The sequence below is a fragment of the Staurois parvus genome, unplaced genomic scaffold, assembly GCF_062004578.1.
Source record: "Staurois parvus isolate SC_StPar_1 unplaced genomic scaffold, SC_StPar_1.0 ptg001171l, whole genome shotgun sequence".
NCBI classification, from domain to species: domain Eukaryota; kingdom Metazoa; phylum Chordata; class Amphibia; order Anura; family Ranidae; genus Staurois; species Staurois parvus.
In genome coordinates this window covers 374902-394755 of record NW_028318967.1, presented here as the reverse complement: position 1 = coordinate 394755, position 19854 = coordinate 374902, and the positions used below count along the sequence as shown (strand labels likewise).

Sequence of the window (19854 nt, the reverse complement as noted above, 5' to 3'; positions counted from 1 at the left end):
GGTCCCCGAAATGCATCATGATTTAATACATCTTGCCTTCAGTTGGAGGTGGAGAGCGATCCACATTGTGTACTCATGCAGTTACAAGCTAATAGCTCACTTGGTTTGTGAGTATAACCTTTTTTGTCTCTTCTTTTTGTAGTAGTTTTTAAAGTAATGCACTAGGTGTTTGCTCCCTCTCTGTTTTCATGTTTTTGTACTGATTAGTTTGTCTGAGGTTAGGGGGTTGTCTGGAAGCTAGTGTTGGGGGTTGCTGAAATATTTTTCAGTTTTATCCTCTGTTGTGATGAGTTGTAAATCTTTGATTATTTTTCTTATTTGTTTTAGTGCTGGAGTGTATGTGCTTACTAGAGCTACGTGGTTGTGGTTGTTGGTTGTTGTGATTGTTTGTTTTGTGTTTTTTTTTTTTTGTTTTTTTCTCTCTGCATTGGAATAATTTTCTCTTCAGGTTATCAAAGCTGTGTTTATGCTGGTGTTGATTGGTTTTGTCCTTGGTGTTGTCTTGTGGATGGAGTCTGCTAGTGTTCTGAGATATTTCTCTGTCTTCATATTTGGTGATATCTGGTGGCCGGACTGTGTATGATGGCCCCTTTAGTGTGTTGGGGGTGAAAGCTGGAACTGTGGCGGTAGTTAAATCTGTCTGTGGGTTTCCTGTATATTGAGGTGTGAAGCTTGTCATCCTTGATGTATACTGTGGTGTCTAGAAAACTGACGTGTGTTTGAGTATTCCATTTTTACTTTGATGGGTGAAAAGTGTTGATCAATCAGTAAAATTATTTTAGATTTTCTTCACCTTCTGTCCATATCATGAAAATATCATTGCAATATAGCGATAGTATCTGTGAGTCTTTTGTTGTATGCTGTTCAGGAATTTTTCCTCCAGGTCAGCTAGAAATACATTTGCATACTTGGGTGCCATTTTACTTCCTATAGCTGTACCCATACATTGAAGATAGATGTCATTATTGAAAGCGAAGTAGCTTGTGTGTAAGAATGAATGCAATGAGCTGTGCAACATCCTCAGCACTGTATTTATGGTTTGGTGAGGATGATGGGAATCTGTGACATGCAGCCTAACTCATCCTTGTGAGGGATGTTGCTGTATAGAGATTGTACATCCATAGTGGCTAGAAGTGTATTTGGTGGTAATTGCTGTATGTTGATCTTGTTCAGAAAATCAGTTATATCTTGGAGGAAGCTAGCAATATTCATGACTAACAGTGTAAACATTTTTTTCTACAAGGCCTGAGATATGTTTGGTAAGTGTGTTATGGTGGGTCTCCTTGGATTTCCTAGCTTCTGGATCTTGGATAACATGTAGAAGTCCCTGATTTCTGGATTATCAAGAATTACATTGATAAGTTCTGAATATAGGTGGGCTGGTAGTGTTTTAATGAGACCTTTTAATTACTTGGTCAAATCCTGGGTTGGTTCATAATCTAGTTTTTTATAGTAAATATAATTTTCCAGCTGCCTCTGCCCTCTTGTATGTATTTGTTTGTATCCGTCACAGCTGCTCCCCCTTTATTCGCTGATTTGATGGTGATGGCCTGATTGTTGCCAGATTGTGTCTTGCTCTGTCTTATCTCACTACTTATCCTAGTTTTATTACCATTGCTGTGTACATTTGCTTTGTGTGTGGGTTTTTTTTTTTTTTTTTTTTTTTACCTCAGAGATTGTGTCTGTCTGTCATCCTGCTAAAACTTTGTGAAGTAGTGCTGCTTGGACCTTAGAAGGAGACATACAATTTTTAAGACAAGCTTTCGGGGGTATGTTAGTGCAAATTAAGAAAAAAAATAAATCATGGTCAGTACTCAATTGGTTCTGTTGCAAGTGCACCCATATGGCTACAAACACCTTAAGTTTAACCGCTTCCCTCCCACCCGCAATGTACTGCAGCAGAGCGACCATTACAGGCAAAGCAATGTACCCGTACATCGCTCAGACTGTACTAACACAGCAGAATGAAGATCCCGGTGATCACTCTGTGATCACATGATCACAATGTAAGTAAAGCTGGTATGAATCAATCTCATTCATAACAGCTCTGCTTCTCATCCTAGTGAGCTGTGAGTGGCCCACAGCTGTCACATAATACATGGGGGTCAACCACAGCACTCTGTACCATGTGACCAGCTCCAGCCAATCACAGATCACCATCCTGAGCTGTCAAAATTTAACTCAGTTCATGAATGAGTTTGGTTCTGACAGCAAGCTTTGCATTGAAGTAGAAATTATCTTTTATATCTCCTGCAAAACAAAGTGTAGAAAAAAAAATAACTTTACTATGGTAACATTGTACTATTCTTCTTTTTTTTTTTTTTTTTTTTTTTTATAAATATTTATTAGTTTTCAATCCACATACAAGTCATTTCAACATATCTCTTGAAATATTTATCAAAAACATACCGTATTTATTCGAGTATAACGCGCAAAATTTTCTACCAAAAAAAGAAATCAAAGTTTGGGTGCGCGCTTTAAACGAGGGCTGGGGTGGGGTGACGCAGTGGCGGCCGATCCATTGAGGGCGCAGGCGCTCACTGTACGCGAGGGCGAAGAAAAAAAAACGTCCCCTGTGCCGGCCCCGCCCCTTTAAGGGGCGGCGAAAACAGGGGATCGTTTTTTTTTTCTACGTCCCCTCGTCGCATACAGTGGGCGGCCCGAACTGGCGAGATGCACTGGTGGGGTGACGCAGTGGCGGCCGGTCCATTGAGGGCGCAGGCGCTCACTGTACACGAGGGCGAAGAAAAAAAAACGTCCCCTGTGCCGGCCCCACCCCTTTAAGGGGCGGCGAAAACAGGGGATCGTTTTTTTTTTTCTATGTCCCCTCGTCGCGTACAGTGGGCGGCCCGAACTGGCGAGATACACTGGGGGTGAGAATTCTTATCCGCTGTAACATATGGTCGCCTCTTCATTTCCTTTCCTCGCCTCGCCCACACGTTACGGTAAGCATTGCTGTTTTGCTGTTTTGCACAATTCAGTGTTCTTCATATTTTTGGTTCTTCAAAAAGTGAAACAAAATTTTATGCCGATTTTTTTAATCGAAAATTAGGGGTGCGCATTATACACGTGTGCGCGTTATACTCGAATAAATACGGTATTTTCTCCTTATAAAATTTATTCCTATATATGACTTTCTTTTCATACCATCCCCCCTCCCAAACACCCCCCCCTCCTTCTCCCCGTCCCCTCCCTTCCCTCCCTCACCTTCCCACGCTCTATATTCTCTCTTCTCTCATTTACTCCATATAATTCTATTATTCCTAAATCCAATTCTGAACCGACTACCCAGGACCTTATCTCTTCACCTTTTTCGCCATTTCTTTATATTCTCCCCATCCTTTCCATTTTTTATTGTACATCTCCAGCTTATCCTCGTGCGTATAATACAATCTCTCTGTCCCAGAAATCTGGTTTACTCTACCCATCCAGTCTTCCTCCGTTGGCACCTCTCTTTTCTTCCAGTACCTGGGTATCAAGCTCTTTGCTGCGGTTAAGTAATACCATATCCCTGACCTCTTATATACTTTTACTGGGAGTTCTGAGATATGGAAGAGGCATAATTCTGGGTCTAATCCTATTGATTTTAGTAATCTTCCCTATCAAGTAAACTATCCTTCGCCAGAACACCTGTATTTCTGGACACTCCCACCACATATGATACCACGTGCCCACCTCTCCACAGCCTCTCCAACACATCTGTGAAATTTCCGTATTCATCTTGTGCTCCAGGTAAGGGGTAATGTGCCATCTATTCAAACACTTATAATTTATTTCCACTTCTCTCATACTAATATTTTCGTGAATTAATGTGAACATCTTCTTCTCCTCCTCCTCTATTTTTCTTCCCATATCTCTTTCCCATTTATCTATGTGCATTAATTCTGTGTCTGTGTCAAGTTCCATTAATATCTTGTGTATTTTTGCCGTTCCGTGTCTACCATTTCCCCGTGACTCAAAAGTTCTCTCAAATGGATTCCAGTCTTTTCTAGTTCTTATAGGTTTTGGAAGGCTTTCAAAAAAGTTCTTCAGTTGGTAATATCTTAATCTATCCATCTTATTAAAGACTTCACCCTTTCTTTCCTCCATATCCTTATATGACCCAATTTCCTCTCCTACCATTATATCTCTCAATTGCGCCTCCTGTTTTATAATCCATTTCCCTGCTGCTATACTATCTTTACCCGGGATGAAATATTTTGTGTTCCTAAGTGGTATTAGTTGTGAATTAAAAACCCACCCCTTTTGTCTATGTAATAAATCCCATTCTTTTAAAACAATAAAAGTATACGTGCTTGTGCTCTCCTCTAATTCTCTGTATTGTGCAGGCACCCAGATACTATTACTCAAACCTATTCCACTCAGTGTTTTCTCAATTTTGACCCAACTTTTCTCCGGATTATGAATCCAGTCAAAGATTCTTGCGATAATCCCCGCTTTGTAATATCTCCTAAAATCTGGTACCCCCAGTCCTCCTCTTTCTTTACTTCTAGTCAACGTTTCATACCCTATTCTAGGCTTTTTATTCCTCCATATACATTTTATTATCATTTTCCTCAGTTCTTTAAAATATGCCTCTGGGAGTTTGATTGGGATCATTTGAAATTTATATAATACTTTGGGGACAATTACCATCTTTATCAAGTTTATACGACCTATCCACGATGGATTTCCATTTCCCACTCTCCTCAATTCCTCCTTAATTTCATTTAATAACATTATATAATTGGCTTTATAAAGGTTTTTATTTGAGGTTGATAGTTTTATTCCTAGATATTTTAATTCTTTATCTCTCCAAAGGAAAGGGAATTCTACTTGTAGTCTTTCTTTTTCACTGTTTTTGAGATTTATGTTTAAGATTTCGGTCTTTGTCGGGTTAATTTTCAGGTTTGACAGGTCTCCGTACTCCCTCAATGCTTTCATTAAATTTGGAAGTGATGTTCTAGGGTTTCCAACATAAAACATCAGGTTGTCCGCATAGGCCGCTACCTTATGTTCTCTATCACCTATCCTTATTCCTTTTATGTCTATGTTCTTTCTAATCATGGACAGTAAGGGCTCCAGTGATAACACGTATAGCAGTGGGGACAATGGGCATCCCTGTCTTGTACCATTTGACATCTTAAAGTACTCTGATCTTCCTCCATTTACCATTATGGTAGCGGTAGGCCTTCTGTACAACTCTCCAATCCACCCTCTCATTCTATCTCCCACTCCCAACGCTTCCAGAGTGTCCATCATAAAACCCCAACTCACTCTGTCGAATGCCTTCTCAGCATCTATCGACATCAGTATCATTGGGGTTTTCCCTTTTTTGCCCTCCTGTATAAGCAACAGTGATCTCAGAGCATTATCTCTACCCTCTCTTCCCGAGACAAACCCCACCTGGTCTTCATGTACCCACTCCGGCATCAGCTCTTTCAGTCTATTTGCCAGAACCTTTGCATATATTTTAGTGTCTACATTCAGCAGCGCTATGGGACGATAACTTGCACATTGTGAGGGATCTTTATCTTCTTTCTGTATCAATACTATATTCGCCTGTAAAGACTCTCCCCTTATCTTCATCCCGTTCCCCAAGGCGTTCATATAAATCTTCATTTTGGGAATTAAAAGCTCTTTATATTTTTTATAGTATTTGGCCGTATATCCATCCGGACCTGGGCTTTTCCCTCCCGCCATGCTTTCTAATGCTGATTTTATTTCCTCTGTGGTTATTTCTGCCTCTAGAGAGTCCAGTTGTGTTTCGCTTAGTTTCGGTAGGCTCCTCTAGGTATATCTTTCTTTTCTCTCTATTTACTGTTTCCGTTTTCCTAAACGTATCCTGAGGTATGATATTATACAACTCATTGTAATACTCTTTAAATATTCTAGCAATATCCTTGGTTGAGTGTACAAATTCCCCCTTGGGGTTTCTTATTTTCTCAATATAATTTCTATTTTTCTTCTTTCTTAAAGTTCTCATTAAATACTTTCCCGGCCTATCTCCCCATCTGTACCTTTCACTTGTTATTTTATTAAAGACTCTTCTTTTTTCCTCCTCCATTACATTCTCTAATTCTTCTTTCTTCTTTATTAACCTCTGCATTATCTCCTTAGTTCTTTCCCTTTTATGCACCTGTTCAAGATCATATATTTCATTTAATAATCTATTTATCTTTTCTCTCCTTTCTTTTTTCTTTTTTGCCCCCATTGCAATAAGTAGGCCTCTGATGTAAGCTTTATGTGCTTCCCACACCGTTGCAACCGACACATCCTCTGTTTCATTCTCATCAAAAAACCATTCAATTTCTCTCTCAATCCTTTGACCAATCTCTTCCTCCATGAGAAGTGCCTCATTCAACCGCCATACATAACCTTCTCTCCCTTCTCTACCCCATCTTAACTTCATAGCAACTGGGGCATGATCCGACTGGGTGCTTCCTTCAATTTTCACTTCTACCACCCACTCTATCACTCGATGTTCTACTAATATGTAATCTAGTCTAGAATAAGTCTCATGAACGTGCGAAAAGAAAGTATAATCTCTCTCCTTCATATTCCTAATTCTCCAGATGTCCACCAACTGACACTCATGCATCAATTTCTTTAACATTCTCAAGGATTTGTTTTCCTCCCTCCTCACAGAGGAAGTGGTATCTATCCGTGGGTCCATGCAGATGTTAAAGTCTCCCGCTACTATCATACACCCACTTTTAAAATCCATCAATCTCTTCAGCACTTCTCTCATAAACCTCTCTGGTCTCTTATTTGGGCTGTATATATTTGCTATTGTACACTCAATTCCCTGTAGTTTACCTCTCAAAAATAAAAACCTCCCCTCCGGATCCGTTAATCTCTCCTCCACCTCGAACCTTATATTCTTTGCGAAGCCTATAGCAACTCCTTTTGCTCTTTTAGTTGGTGAATCTGCATAGAACCATGTTGGAAAATGTCTAGTCTTCAGTCTAACCTTTGACTCTATCTCTAGATGTGTTTCCTGCAAGAATACCACTGAGGATTTTCTATGTTGAAGTTCTTTAAATAACCTGAATCTCTTTCCTGGGCAGCTTAACCCTTTTACATTATAGGTTATATATTGGATTTCTTCCATCTTACTCTTTTCCTACCGTCTCCCTCTTCCTCCTTCCCTTCCTCTTTCTTATTGCTATAGAGCGTTTTTATCCCTCTACCCTTTTCTCTCTCCCTCTCCCTCCCCCCCTCTCCCAATACTCCCCCCCATTCCCTTTCCTCTCCCCCCCTCCCCCTCCCACACCACCTCTCCCCCCCTCCCTCCCCCCTCTTTTTAGGCCTTTACTTTGCCTAACCATCATTTGTGGAAGTAGCATCCACCTTTGACTTAAACCTTAGGGCTTTACTCTTCCCATGGACAGCCTCCCCTCCATCCAGATCCCCCCTTTGACCCCCTCTCTACTCATCTTTCTATAGGAGGAAAAAGGAGTCAAGCTGGAGGGACAAGGGGGGAAAAAAAAAACAAAAAAAAAACACACACTTCTCTCCCCTTCACTCTCCTTCCCCGCCCCTCCCCCTCTCCCCGATCCGTCTCCACCCCTCCCCTCTTTCTGCTCTTTCTTCCCCAGATTCTTCTTCCCAACCCTTTATTTCAATTTTCTGCATTTCAAGTCTATTGCAAAAATTTCTCAAGTCCTCTGGGAGCCTCAAATGGGCTGTTATTCCATTTTTCCATCCTATTAAACACTCGAACTCCCCATCTATATTGCACCTTCTGTTTTTTCATCTGCTCCAGCAAAGGCCTCAGAGCTCTCCTCCTCCGGAGAGTCTCTGATGACAAGTCCGCATATATTTGAATATCCATTTCTCCATACTTTATTACTGGTTTTCCCTTAGTGTTCCTCCAGATTTTTTCCCTTTGTTGTAATTCATAAAATTTTACAAGTATGTCTCTCGGCCTGTCTTTCTCATGATTCCCCTGGAGTTTCCAGTTTCTAGAGATTCCTTCTATATTAGTCCTTTCGATTTCAGAGTTTCCCATTATAAAGTTCAGTATTTTGCAAACCATCTCTTCTAGTATTTCTCCTTTTAAACTTTCCGGTACCCCTCTTATCCTTATATTTCTCCTTCTTTCTCTATTTTCTTGAATTTCCACCTTGTACTGCAATTTTTCCTGAGCTTTTTCCATATTAATTATCTTCTTCTCTAATTCGGAAATAATCTGGGTCTGGCTTTTAACTTTCTGCTCCGTTTTTTCCACTCTTAACAACAACTGCCCCAGATCATTCCGAATTTTTACCATTTCTTGCTTTATTGTTCTCTCCAGATCTTTGAACATTTCTGTCATCTCTCTTTTATTTGGGATTTGTAGTTCTTTTTCTGTCTCTGATATTTGTTGATTACTGATATCCAATTCCATTGACTGTTTAGGACTATTTTGCATACTTAAATCAGACTCTCCTTTATCTTCTCTGCTCTGGGGCCTTTCTGGGGTCACATTTCCCTGGGATGCGTACTTTTTAATTGTCCCTGTTTGTGTCCCTTTAGGCCCGGTTCCCTTTGCACTTTTATTTTTCATTTCTTCTGTAACCTTTATTTTCTCTTATAAACTTATACTTTGCAAAACGAAGAAATTAATAAGGTGTAGAAATAGAATTCCCAGCTTTGTCTTCCCACCTTTCTGTATGCCTTTGCCTGCACCTTGCGTTCTTCTCCTTATTTTTTATTCTTATTCTCTGGGGGTCCCCCCCTTTTCTTTCTCTCCCTGCTTTCCTCCAACTCTATACAATTTTTGTGTTTGGGGCCACCGCCAGACTCACTCACCCCTCCAACTCGTGAGACGGCTCCAGGCTCCTTCCTCCAATTCTTTTCAGCAGGTCCGCTCTCTTCCTCTCAGGGGGACCCTCCAGGACTTTCCTCCATGCTCTTCTTCTTTGTCTTTGTTGGGGAGGCTCACCATCGACCGCCTGTTAGGGCTCCCTGGATTGCAGGTCGTCCGGCAGAGCAGAATCTCTCCTGCTCCCTGTCAGCCTCCGGCCAGGCGGCCGGCTTTCTTGCCTCCCAGAGGTGCACTGCGGCCGGTCGCATGTCACAGCCGCGCCTCCCTGTCACCCGGCAACCAGACTCGGCGTCCAGGCTCAGCGTCCCTGCCACACTCCGCTGGTCTCCGCTCTCAACTCCGGGGAGCCGCTCAGCCAGAGGAACCCGCCCGGTCGAGGTAGGTCTCTACCCTCTAGAGCTCCATCTGCTAGGGGGGAATTTTAGAGTCCAAGGGGGGGTCGGTCGGAAGAGGCCCGTGCGGGAGCTCCTACCACGAGCTCTCCGCCGCCGCCATAGTCAGGCTCCGACTCCGTACTGCCTGTCCCCACACATTGTACTATTCTGATAAAAGTATTAAAGGTTATAAAAAATAAAAATATTGAGAATTAAAAAAAAAAAAAAAAAAAAAAAATGTAACTACTTGCCAACCGCTTACCCGCATTTTGCGGGTGAGCAGCAGCTCTTGGCAAAGCGATGTAATCTTGCATCACTTCCTATTTTGGGGTGTGAACGCACCTCTGCCCACCCCACCCGTTGGTCCAGGTAGAGAAGTGAGAACGCGGCACCGAGTAAAAGCACCAATACATTTTACACACACGTTAGCTTAGCACATTTAACACTTTGATCAACCCTATTAGCCCTTTGGTCACCCCACCAGTGCTATTAGTACAGTGTATATAGAATTGTAGTATAATGTAGTGTAGTATATAGAATTTTTCACTGTATTCCTGCCACTAGCAACATCAGTTAACGTCAGTGTTAGCACACCACCCAGCCAGGGTCAGCTAGCGTTAGGTTGCCTGCACACTATCGCACTCACGCTATAGGTCACTAATCACCACCATTACTAGTATAGTGTTTGTACGGATCAAGATATTGATCACGTACAGAACTATACTAGTGCCTCCTTTGTATAGTGTTCACAAAAACGCAGAGTTAGTAGGATTGGCCCCATTCACTGCCAGCACTAGCATTTAGACCCTCCACTGTTTTTCATGGAAGATTTGTACCAATTGATTGTGGGCCAAGGCAATTTATACGCACAACAATACATGGCCGCCCACCAAAATTCAGCTCTTTCCAGACAATTTTCATGGAAACCTATCATGGTTTCTGAATTTAAAACTCTTTTGGGCCTAACCCTCAACATGGGAATTACAGAAAAGAATGAATTGCGGTCATGTTGATCCACAGAGCCAATTCATCGTATGCCTGTGTTGTCTCTTACATATATGCCCAACATGGACCAGCAATGTACTGGCACGTTGCTGGGCTTTGAGTGGTTTATACTGGGATAATGCCTGCAGCTATAGGCATCATTCTGGTAGTTTTTTTTTTTTTTATTTCAGCTGGCAGTTGACTGTTGGCAATTAGCTGCTGAATTGTTTTTATGAGCAGCAGAAAGGGACATTCCCCTCCCCTGCTGACTTTTCGCAGTTTTCTTGGCCTCTCCTGTCCCATAGGGGAATCCAAGAATGCAGCAGGCAGTTCCGCTGGATAACCATAGAGCTGATCAGAGACCAGAATGGCTCCAATCATCTCTATATAGTCTTAAAACCGGAAGCTTTGAGCATTCAATCACTTCAGTTTTGCAGGATATAAACAGCGCTATTTGTAAACTGGGAAAGCATTTGATCTTGGTGAGATTAGATAATGTAAGGGCAGAGATGATAGACCCCAGATTTCTCAAAAAAGAATATGACAATGCTCATCAAAGTTATAGGGGATATTTGCTTTCTCTGTGATCGCATTAAAAGTGATTGAAAAAAATAAATTAAAGGGACAGTGTAAAAATTTCAAAACTCAAAAAAAAAAAAAAGATGGAGAGCAGTAATTCTAGCACTAGACCGCCTGTGTAAATATAAATTGATGACCTTTTAACGCTTTCAAAGCGTCGCCTATCAATAATAAAAATGTATGTACTTTGTTGCCATTGCACGGGCATGCACAATTTTAAAGCATGTCATGTTTGGTATCTATTTACTCAGTGTAACATTTTTTATATTTTATCAATGAATTGGGCAATATCTTTTTTTTTTTTTTTTTTTTTTTTTTTTTTTGTGCATTAAAATTTTAAAGTGTGTTTTTTCCTAAAAGATTTGCATTTGAAAAATCGCTGCGCAAATACTGTGTGACATAAAAAATTTCAACACCCACCATTTTATTCTCTAGGGCCTCTGCTTTAAGAATATGTTTTTGGGTTCGAAGTAATTTTCTAGCAAAAAATTGTTTTTTTTTTTCATGTGAACAAAAAGTGTCAGAAAAGGCTTGGTCTTAAAGAGTGGGTGATGTGTGGCGTAAGCTTCTAATGTAGTCTTGAAATGCCAGGATAGTAGAAGCAACCCAAGGTATTTGTAAAGAGGCATGGTGAGTGTTTTTGGAGATCTCATTTGTTGCCACGTTTTTGGAAAACGAAGAAAGAAAAAAAAAATTTTTTTTTTCTTTTCAAAACTCTGTGACAAAAAGGACATAAATTTCGTTTAGGTACAGCATTGCACGACCGCACAATTACCAGCTGAAATAGTGCAGTACTGAACAGCAAAAAATGGCCTGGTCAGGAAGTGGGTAAATCCTCAGGAGGGCAAGTGGTTAAAAATATGGGTATAGAAAAAACTATACTAGTGTCATACTGTACATCTTTTTAATATACACTGTGATTTGTGTGTGCTTTAGCCCATTTTCTACAATCCATGCATTTATAAATGGTGGTTTGTGGACTGTTCTTTACCCTTCGCTGTCTATAAACACCAAAGGAGGAAACGCAATTGGGTGGCCGTTGTGCTAATCAGTTTAGCAAACTACTGCTACTGTTTTCATGTAGAAAGTTATGAATGGAAAACAAATGAGCTGCTGATTAATTCCATCACTGACTATAGGATCTTTTTAACCTTTTTACCCCCACCTCATTCTCCTGTACATATGATCTCCCGACAATGTCTGTATACCTGTCTGAACTGTATATCAGCCTTTCATCTCTTATCCTGCATATTAACTCCTTACCCTCCCTATGACCTGTACAATAATCTATCCAAAGCATGATTAACAAGCTCCAGTTTTAATTGTGTAATCACAGTCTTAATTGTGTAAATATTTCAGACTTTCCAGAAACACAAAGAAATGTTTTTAATGTTTCCATGTTTTTAAACTACTAAATGCCAGCATGTTTCTTAACTTCCAAAAATTGTGGCAAAAAATGTAATAACCTTGCTGTGTCTACTTTCCAACAAATGGTCATCTTGTGGGTTTTCATATTGTCGAAAACTCAAGTGGTTAATAAACAGAGGATTTCTTATTGTAAAGGCTTTGGCTAGATGTGTGGTTTACCTAGCAATTTATAATATTGACCTGTTAAGATTATTGCTAAGTTGCCTTGTTTTTCAAACCCATTACTTTTTATTTTTAAGAGCGATGAGTCAGAAGATGATGAACCATGTGCCATTAGCAGTAAATGGTCTTATCAGAGACAAAGCAAACGCTGGTCCCGCCTGGAAGATTTTGATTTTGCTCCATGTGAACAAACCTCTTCCCTTTCAGTACGAATAGAAAAGATCCCAGTAGTGGATGCTTTGGATCAAAGAGAAAGAAATGATGCATCTTCAATGCACAGCTCAAGCAGTAGTGAGGGTGACTGCTTTTCTAAAACATATGAAGATCTAGCAACAAACAGATCCTCTTCTAGAGCTTCATCTGTAAAACATATTTCTCAAGATTCGGCTTTAAGTGGCCCTCCTACTTCCAATGAGATGCTAAATATAACAAAGGAGAAGTTGGTTAATAAGCCCCCTGGCAAGAAAGATAGTCTGATCAGGAAAATGGAGAGGTTTCGGCTTAGAAGCTCTGCTATGAAAAGAACTCCACATCCAAAGGTCAAACCTATCATAAGTAGCCCAGTTCTTCTTGATGATCCTGATAATGAGAAATTGCGCAGTCTTAATTGTGTTAATATTTCAGACTTTCCAGAAACACAAAGAAAAACTACTTTTTCTAGCTCTTTCCAAACATGCAACAGTAGTAGTCCATCTGAAAACAGCAGCACCATGAGTACCCCAAGTCCAGTTATTAGAGTCAGAAGTCATATGAAGAAACGGGGAGTAGATGAAGAGAATGTTGAACACTCAAATCCTTCTTTATGGAATGAGAATTCTAAACAAAAGTTGAAAAATGAAAGAAATTTGCATGAATGTCAGATATTTCACACTCCACAAGGCCATAAGCCTGGGACATTTCCTAAAACTATTACTGTAAACAGGAGAACTGGAAGCTCCCACAGCTTTGATAGTAACAGGATTAGATCTAATGGTGTCAAAGTCCCTGAAGTTCCACTCTCATCACTTGACCATCGACTAAGCATTTATGATAATGTACCCAATATCTCATTCCAGATTGATAAAATGTGCTCACCTAATGATGTCTTTTCAGAACTAGATGATGTAATGGAGGATGTCAATGGACTCCGCAAACTGGTCAGTTCTTGGTCTGAAAAGTTGTCAGATGATGGAGGCTCTGATTTTGTTGATTCTATGTCGTCATGCCAATCCTCTCCTAAAACTGGTCATCATCAAGGGAAGGACAAGTTGAAAGACTATTCAGACTTTAACTTTTCTAAACCCCACACAGACCGCGAATATCAAGATCTGCAATATATAAATATTTCAGAAATTAAAGCTCCCTTAAACACCTGTAGCAGGTTAGTTAATGATGAATTTTGCCTTTGCTGTGAAGTGACATTGCTGGACAAGTATCTTGGGTAATGGCGTGCTTATTTTTAGGCCTCATGCACACTGTACATTATAAAAAAAAATGCCAGTAGTGTTAGCTGTAGAGTGCTGTGTTTTTAAAAACTCTAATTTTGTTATCCATTTTTTTTTTTTTTTTTTTTTTTTTGCATTAGCGTTTTTCGGCATTTGCAAAGCTGTACTTCCACAAAAGCTTGAGGCTCAAAAACACTCAAACACAAGATAGTGTGTTTTGCTGCATTTTTCAGCGTTAGAGCGTTTTTACAACTGAAACTCCTCTGCAAACATAGTATTTCTGGGGGGTTTTTCCAGCCTGAAAATGCCCCTGCCAGAAAACGCTTATGTGTACATGGACACATAGGATAACATGCTGGGGAGTTTACTGGCTGTAGAAAAAAATGCCTAATGCCCAAAACAGTCGCTGTAAAAACACCCAGTGTACATGAGTCACTGGGTTAGGTTAGTGTGTGTCGGGGGGGAGGATGGGTTCAAGTGGAGATCACCTTCGATGGGGAAAAAATGTATTCCAAATGGCAGGTCTTGCTTAAAAGTTTGACTTGAAGCCAGTTTAATTTAAAAGGTTGCAATTAAAACCGAACAAAAGAGAAAATGAATCCTTGCCATCCAGGCAACTAAACAGTACAGATTCTTTTCTGACAGTTGAAGGGCTTCTTGCAGTCACCAACAAAAAAAATAAAAACCACGCATTTTGCAAACCCTTTTTTTCTCTTACAGAGCAATTTCCACATGTAGCTCTGTCAGGTTTAGCTTCCTGAGTCCCAGACCAGAGCAACCTCTTTCTTTAGTTCTTCATTTATCCCACCTGCTGCTGGCCACAAAATTCAGTTCGGAGCCCTCACTGCCAAGGTGGCTTGGAAAACCCACCACATTTTGCCTTCATTTCCTACATATGAAAGCATGCAAGGTGTAACATACTGTCCCTCAACAACCTCACCTTTTTATTATGTCCGTGTCAGAAAAAAAAGAAACTATATATATTGCTTCAGTGTCTCTGCAATACATGCAACATTTGTAAAAGGGAAAAAACATGGGGAAAGGAGCAAGTATAAAAAAAAAAGGTGTGCTCCTAACTTCCTGTAGTGAGCTGATAACTCTGCCTCTGCTGTACTGAAAGCTCAAGAAAAGTTATTCCTGAACTACAGAATACCTTCCCCTCTCATTTCCTTAACTTACAATGAAGGAGCTCGTAAGAGTAGGGCCCTCTTACCCCTCGTACATTGTTTGTTGTTGTTGTACTGTGCCATGTATTGTCCCCCCTATTGTACAGCGCTGAGCAAACCCTTTGGCGCTATATATACTCGTAGTAATAAATAAATAATAAGGTGTTTTGTGGTCCAAGAAAGACTTGAGCAGAGCTGTCGTACCACTTTGGGATCTCTTTGCAACAGAGGCAGCATTGTCCCCTTCAGTAAGTTAGCAGCATACTGGATTTCTAGAAAGCTCAAAGGGTATCATTCTGTATTTGGGTTTTTTGGTGTATTAGTGACAAAATCTGGTGAAATGCCCATGTATTGCACAGATGTAATTCTGTCCAGACTGTTTGATATCTACTTTTTACTTCTTGACTGCGGTTGTTTTAGCTGTAATCCTCAATGCACAAAAATATGTACATATTATTTTACATCTATTTCATGAGCACTCCATGGAACAAGGATGGTTCATTTTGTTTTGTTTTTTTTCCACAAAGTTAGGGCAGTCAAGGACTCAACACAACTTATCAAACAGACTACATTTATATATCTTCAAACTGTGGCTATCCAACTTTAGATTAGTTTACTATGACAATATTTGCAGTTTGAGTACCACATGTAGAATCTGCCATGTGTACTATCCATCAACCCTATTTAAAAAGGCATTCATGGAACAACATAATTAAAGGGTCATTGGAAATCTGGAGGCTTGGGTGCTTGCTCATGACCTCCTTAATTGCTGTCCCAAAGGGCTTAATTAGTAGGCTTTCCCATCACAAGTGCAGCAGTGTCATCTTGGTCTGCACCCCCTCCCACAGGCTGCTAGCATATTGGGGTGTCTAGTTACAAACTTGTTCACTCTACCATCAAGAATACAGTTTTATAGCAGGTTTCCTGCATCTTGAACCGAATGACCTCCCAGTAGGGCAAGACGGAGCTAACAATAGCCAGGGGGTATTACAGTTCGGTCTACTCCACCCCTGCAATATACAGTCTACAAGTGAGGAGGCAAGCTCCGGCAGTCCACTATAGCTGTTAATGATATGGAACATTACAAAAGCTTTAGGTCTGGCAGGCCTCGCCCACCAGCACTTTTGGATCTCCATAAAATCGCATAAACTATTCTGGTCCTAGGGCATTGCCACACAAAAGTAGCCGTGAAGAAAAAAAATTACCCAATTGCTATAAGCAGTATCTGGAAGAGCAACAACACCCTTGGTAGGATATTTAAATTGTATTAAAAAGTATTTGTACCCTTCCCAGCTAAATAAAAGCAGCCCTGCCCCAGTTGTGTAGGTATTATAAAGTGAGTGTGGGTCATTTGTAGGTTTATTATCTAAGTAACCAATGATCTGCTGCTGCCATGTGTACTGCCTGGAATGCTGCTTTGAGATGAGCTATAATATCAAACCGTGATATAGCTGCTATATCACTGTTTGATAGGATAATTAGAAAAACTTCCATTTTTATGAGCTTAATCCTAAAATTGGACAGTTCTCAATCTTATATTATATTTGAAAGTTAAAATCATGGTTTGGTCACAAAAACAGGATGTCGTCTATGAAGACTGCAGTTTTGTGCTGTGCTGAGGCTATTTGACAAAATACACAAACATTCATATATATAAGCTAGTAAAATATTCATAAACAGATCATACATCCAAGAGAACTTCGTAACTCTTCCCCTTTTAAATGAAGCCTCATCTTCACAATGCAGTTCAGTTTTGGTTGGCAATCTTCAGGAAAGATTTTGTAGAATTAAAAAGTTCAGCGAAGAGCAACAAAATTAAAATGGTAGTAGAGTTAACAAAGGGTCCTCTGTGCACGTTTAAGCCATAATATTTTCTCCTACGTATGCACTCTGTGCAACGTTACAAACAATCCTTTCCCTCTCTCTGATCACTACCTTGTTAGCTTTGCTCAATCCCTGACTTCTACCTCCTCTCCCTCCAACCACTTAACAGTTACTTACAGAAACCTCTGCCACCTTAACCCTTCACTACTTTGCTACTGGCCAACTCTGACAAAATATCACTCCTGTCCTGCCCCAACCTAGCCACTTCTGTCTATAATAGTTCACCATCATCCTTCGTAGACACAATTGCCCATCTCACTACACACAGAATAAGGTGCCGACTCCTACAACCTTGGCAAATGGGTAACACCAGAAGTCTGAAAAAACCTAGACGTAATCTTGAGCACATGTGGAGAAAGACTAGGTCTCAGAAAAATTTCGACCAATATAAATCTGCCCTTCAAAAATACTACTCCTGCCTCCATTCTGCCAAGCAGACCTATTTTATCACTCTCATTAACACCTTCTCATCCAGTCCACGTCAACTCTACCTTAAAAAATAAGATTATTACAATTCCTGATACGATATCCACTGTACAGACATCTACCCCACCTATCACTCCATGTCTACAGGTACACTCATTACTTCCCTCATTCAACACGCCACTATAGATGAGGTTTCTTAACTTTTTTTCTAATACCCACTTAACTACTTGCCCCCCCCCCCCCCCCGGACGCTGCTCCCTCACAAATACTACGATCACCCTCTAGCTGTATCCTACAATCTCACATCTTCAATCTCTCCCTCTTTTCTGGCGTCTTCCCCCAACTCTTTAAAACATGCACTAGTTACACTCATACTTAAAAAGCCCTCACTAGATCCCACCAACCTTAACCTATACCTCATCTCCTTGCTTCACTTTTCCTCCAAACTTGTTGATTGCCTAGTCTTCAACCGATCACATGACAGTCTTACTGATCATAAACTTCTTGATCCACTTCAGTCTGTATTTCACTCTTAACACTCCCCATAAACTGCTCTGCTAAAACTCACAAACTATTTTGTAACTGCTAAAACCAATGGACGCTATTCTGTACACCTACTTCTGGACCTCTCTGCTGCCTTTGACACAGTGGATCATCCCATTCTCAAACTACTCCATTGGTCTCCATGACTGTACTATCCACTGGTTCTCTTTCTACCTCTCACCACACCTTCAGCGTCAATTGCAATCCAATTTCCTCCTCTCCTCTCCTCTTCTGTACTCCATCAGGGTTCCCCAAGGTTCTGTCCTTGGACCTCTCCTATTCTTGATCTACACCTCCTCCCTGGGTCAATGGATAGCCTCCCATGGCTTCCAATACCATTTCTACGCTGACAACACCCAAATCTATCTCTCTACCCCACAGCTCACTCCATTAGTCTCCACACGCATCACTAATCTACTAACAGACATATCAGCCTGGATGCCGCACCACTTCCTCAAACATCTATCCAAAACCGACCTCATATTTCCTCCCTCACATGCCCCTTCCCCTGACTTCTCTGTCAAGAAGGCACAACCATCAACCATCCCAGCATGCCAAGGTGCTAGGTGTTATCCTGGACTCTGAACTATTCTCTCGAGCCCCCCCCCACATCCAATCGCTGTCCAAAGCTTGCAGCCTCAACCTACGCAACATTTCCAAAATGCACCCCTTCCTAACCAATGACACTGCAAAGATTCTAATTCATTTCCTGGTCATCTCTTGCTACAACAGTAACTCCCTCCTCAGTGGATTACCTTTACATAGGCTATCCCCTCTTCAGTCCATCATGAATGCTGCTGCCAGACTCATTCACCTTACCAACCGTTCAGCGTATGCTACTCCGCTCTGCCAATCCCACCACTGGCTTCTACTGTCCCAACAAATTTAATTCAAAATACTAACAACTTTCAAAGCCATCCACAACTCTCTGCCCCTAGATACATCACTATCCTAGTCTCAAAATGCCAACCAAATCGCTCTTTGTACTTCTCAAGACCTGCTTTCTTGCTCCCTTGCCATTTCCACCCATGCTCGTCTCCAGAACTGCTCCCAAGACTCTCACATCTTATGGAATTCCCTACCCCAATTTGTCTACATTTTAGACGATCCCTGAAAACCTATCTCTTAAGACGAGCCTTTCCTGTCCCCACCTACTATCTGTAATTGTGGTTTTTTTTTTTTTTTTTTTTTTTTTCCCCCATCAGCTCATTCTCTTCCCCCCCCCCCGCCCCCACAGTTATTACCTTTTTTGTATCAATTGACCCTCCCCTTTTAAATTGAAAACTGTAATGAACAGGGCCTTCTCTTTCCTATTGTATTGTGCTTATACTGTCTGCCCTCGTGTTGTAAAGCACTGCACAAACTGTTGATGCTATATAAATCCTGTATAATAATAATAAAGTGCTAGTGTGCGCTGCCTTTAAAATGGATCCCTCCAGCGGCACCCTGTCGCCACTGACAGAGGTTCCATCTTCACCAGGTCTTCTGTGGTTGTGAGCTCCGGCCGTTTCATTGGCTGAGCATACACGCAGGAGCACCGGGCATGGCACAGAGCACTGAAGGAACATTATGGGTATGCTGTTCCTTCAGAGCGCATGTGCTGGTGACACTGACGGCTGCTGCTCGCTGGAATATCTCCTAAACAGTGCACATTTAGGAGATATTAATTTTACCTACAGGTAAGTTTTTTATTATAAGCTTACCTGTAGGTAAATTTGCAAAGGGGACATTACTACATCTTTATTGGAGGGTTGGAGAACATCCGCTATGAGGACTGATTACATAGATTAGTTATTCACGCTGGATAATAGGTTCTTAAGGCCAAGATTTATGTGAAAGAATTAAACAAAAATAGAACAAGGGTCATTATTTACCTTTTTAGTGTGATGCGTTGCTGGTTTAGCAGAAATCTTCCTCCTCCGATGTCTTCCACCTCCAATTCTGTAATATTCCGGTGCAGTGGGGGTTATTGAAACTAAGGCAGTTGTGACAAGCTAGTGCCTGACTATGCCTGCCCTTTCCACCCAGCTACTACATATATAGAAGCTGGTACTACAGCTCCTATGAATGAAACCTATGAATTGAGGGGATTA

At 40.9% G+C, this 19854-nt stretch overlaps 1 protein-coding gene across 1 annotated transcript in view; it reads left to right on the top strand.

Annotated features, from left to right (window-relative positions):
* Positions 1-19854, top strand: part of LOC149438982 (rho GTPase-activating protein 7-like) — a 93719-nt gene that overhangs the window by 7321 nt on the left and 66544 nt on the right. Inside the window, exon 5 of the mRNA XM_089659606.1 lies at positions 12396-13678. Within this exon, the coding sequence (XP_089515732.1) occupies positions 12396-13678 (1283 nt within the window). The remainder of the gene's footprint in view (positions 1-12395; positions 13679-19854) is intronic.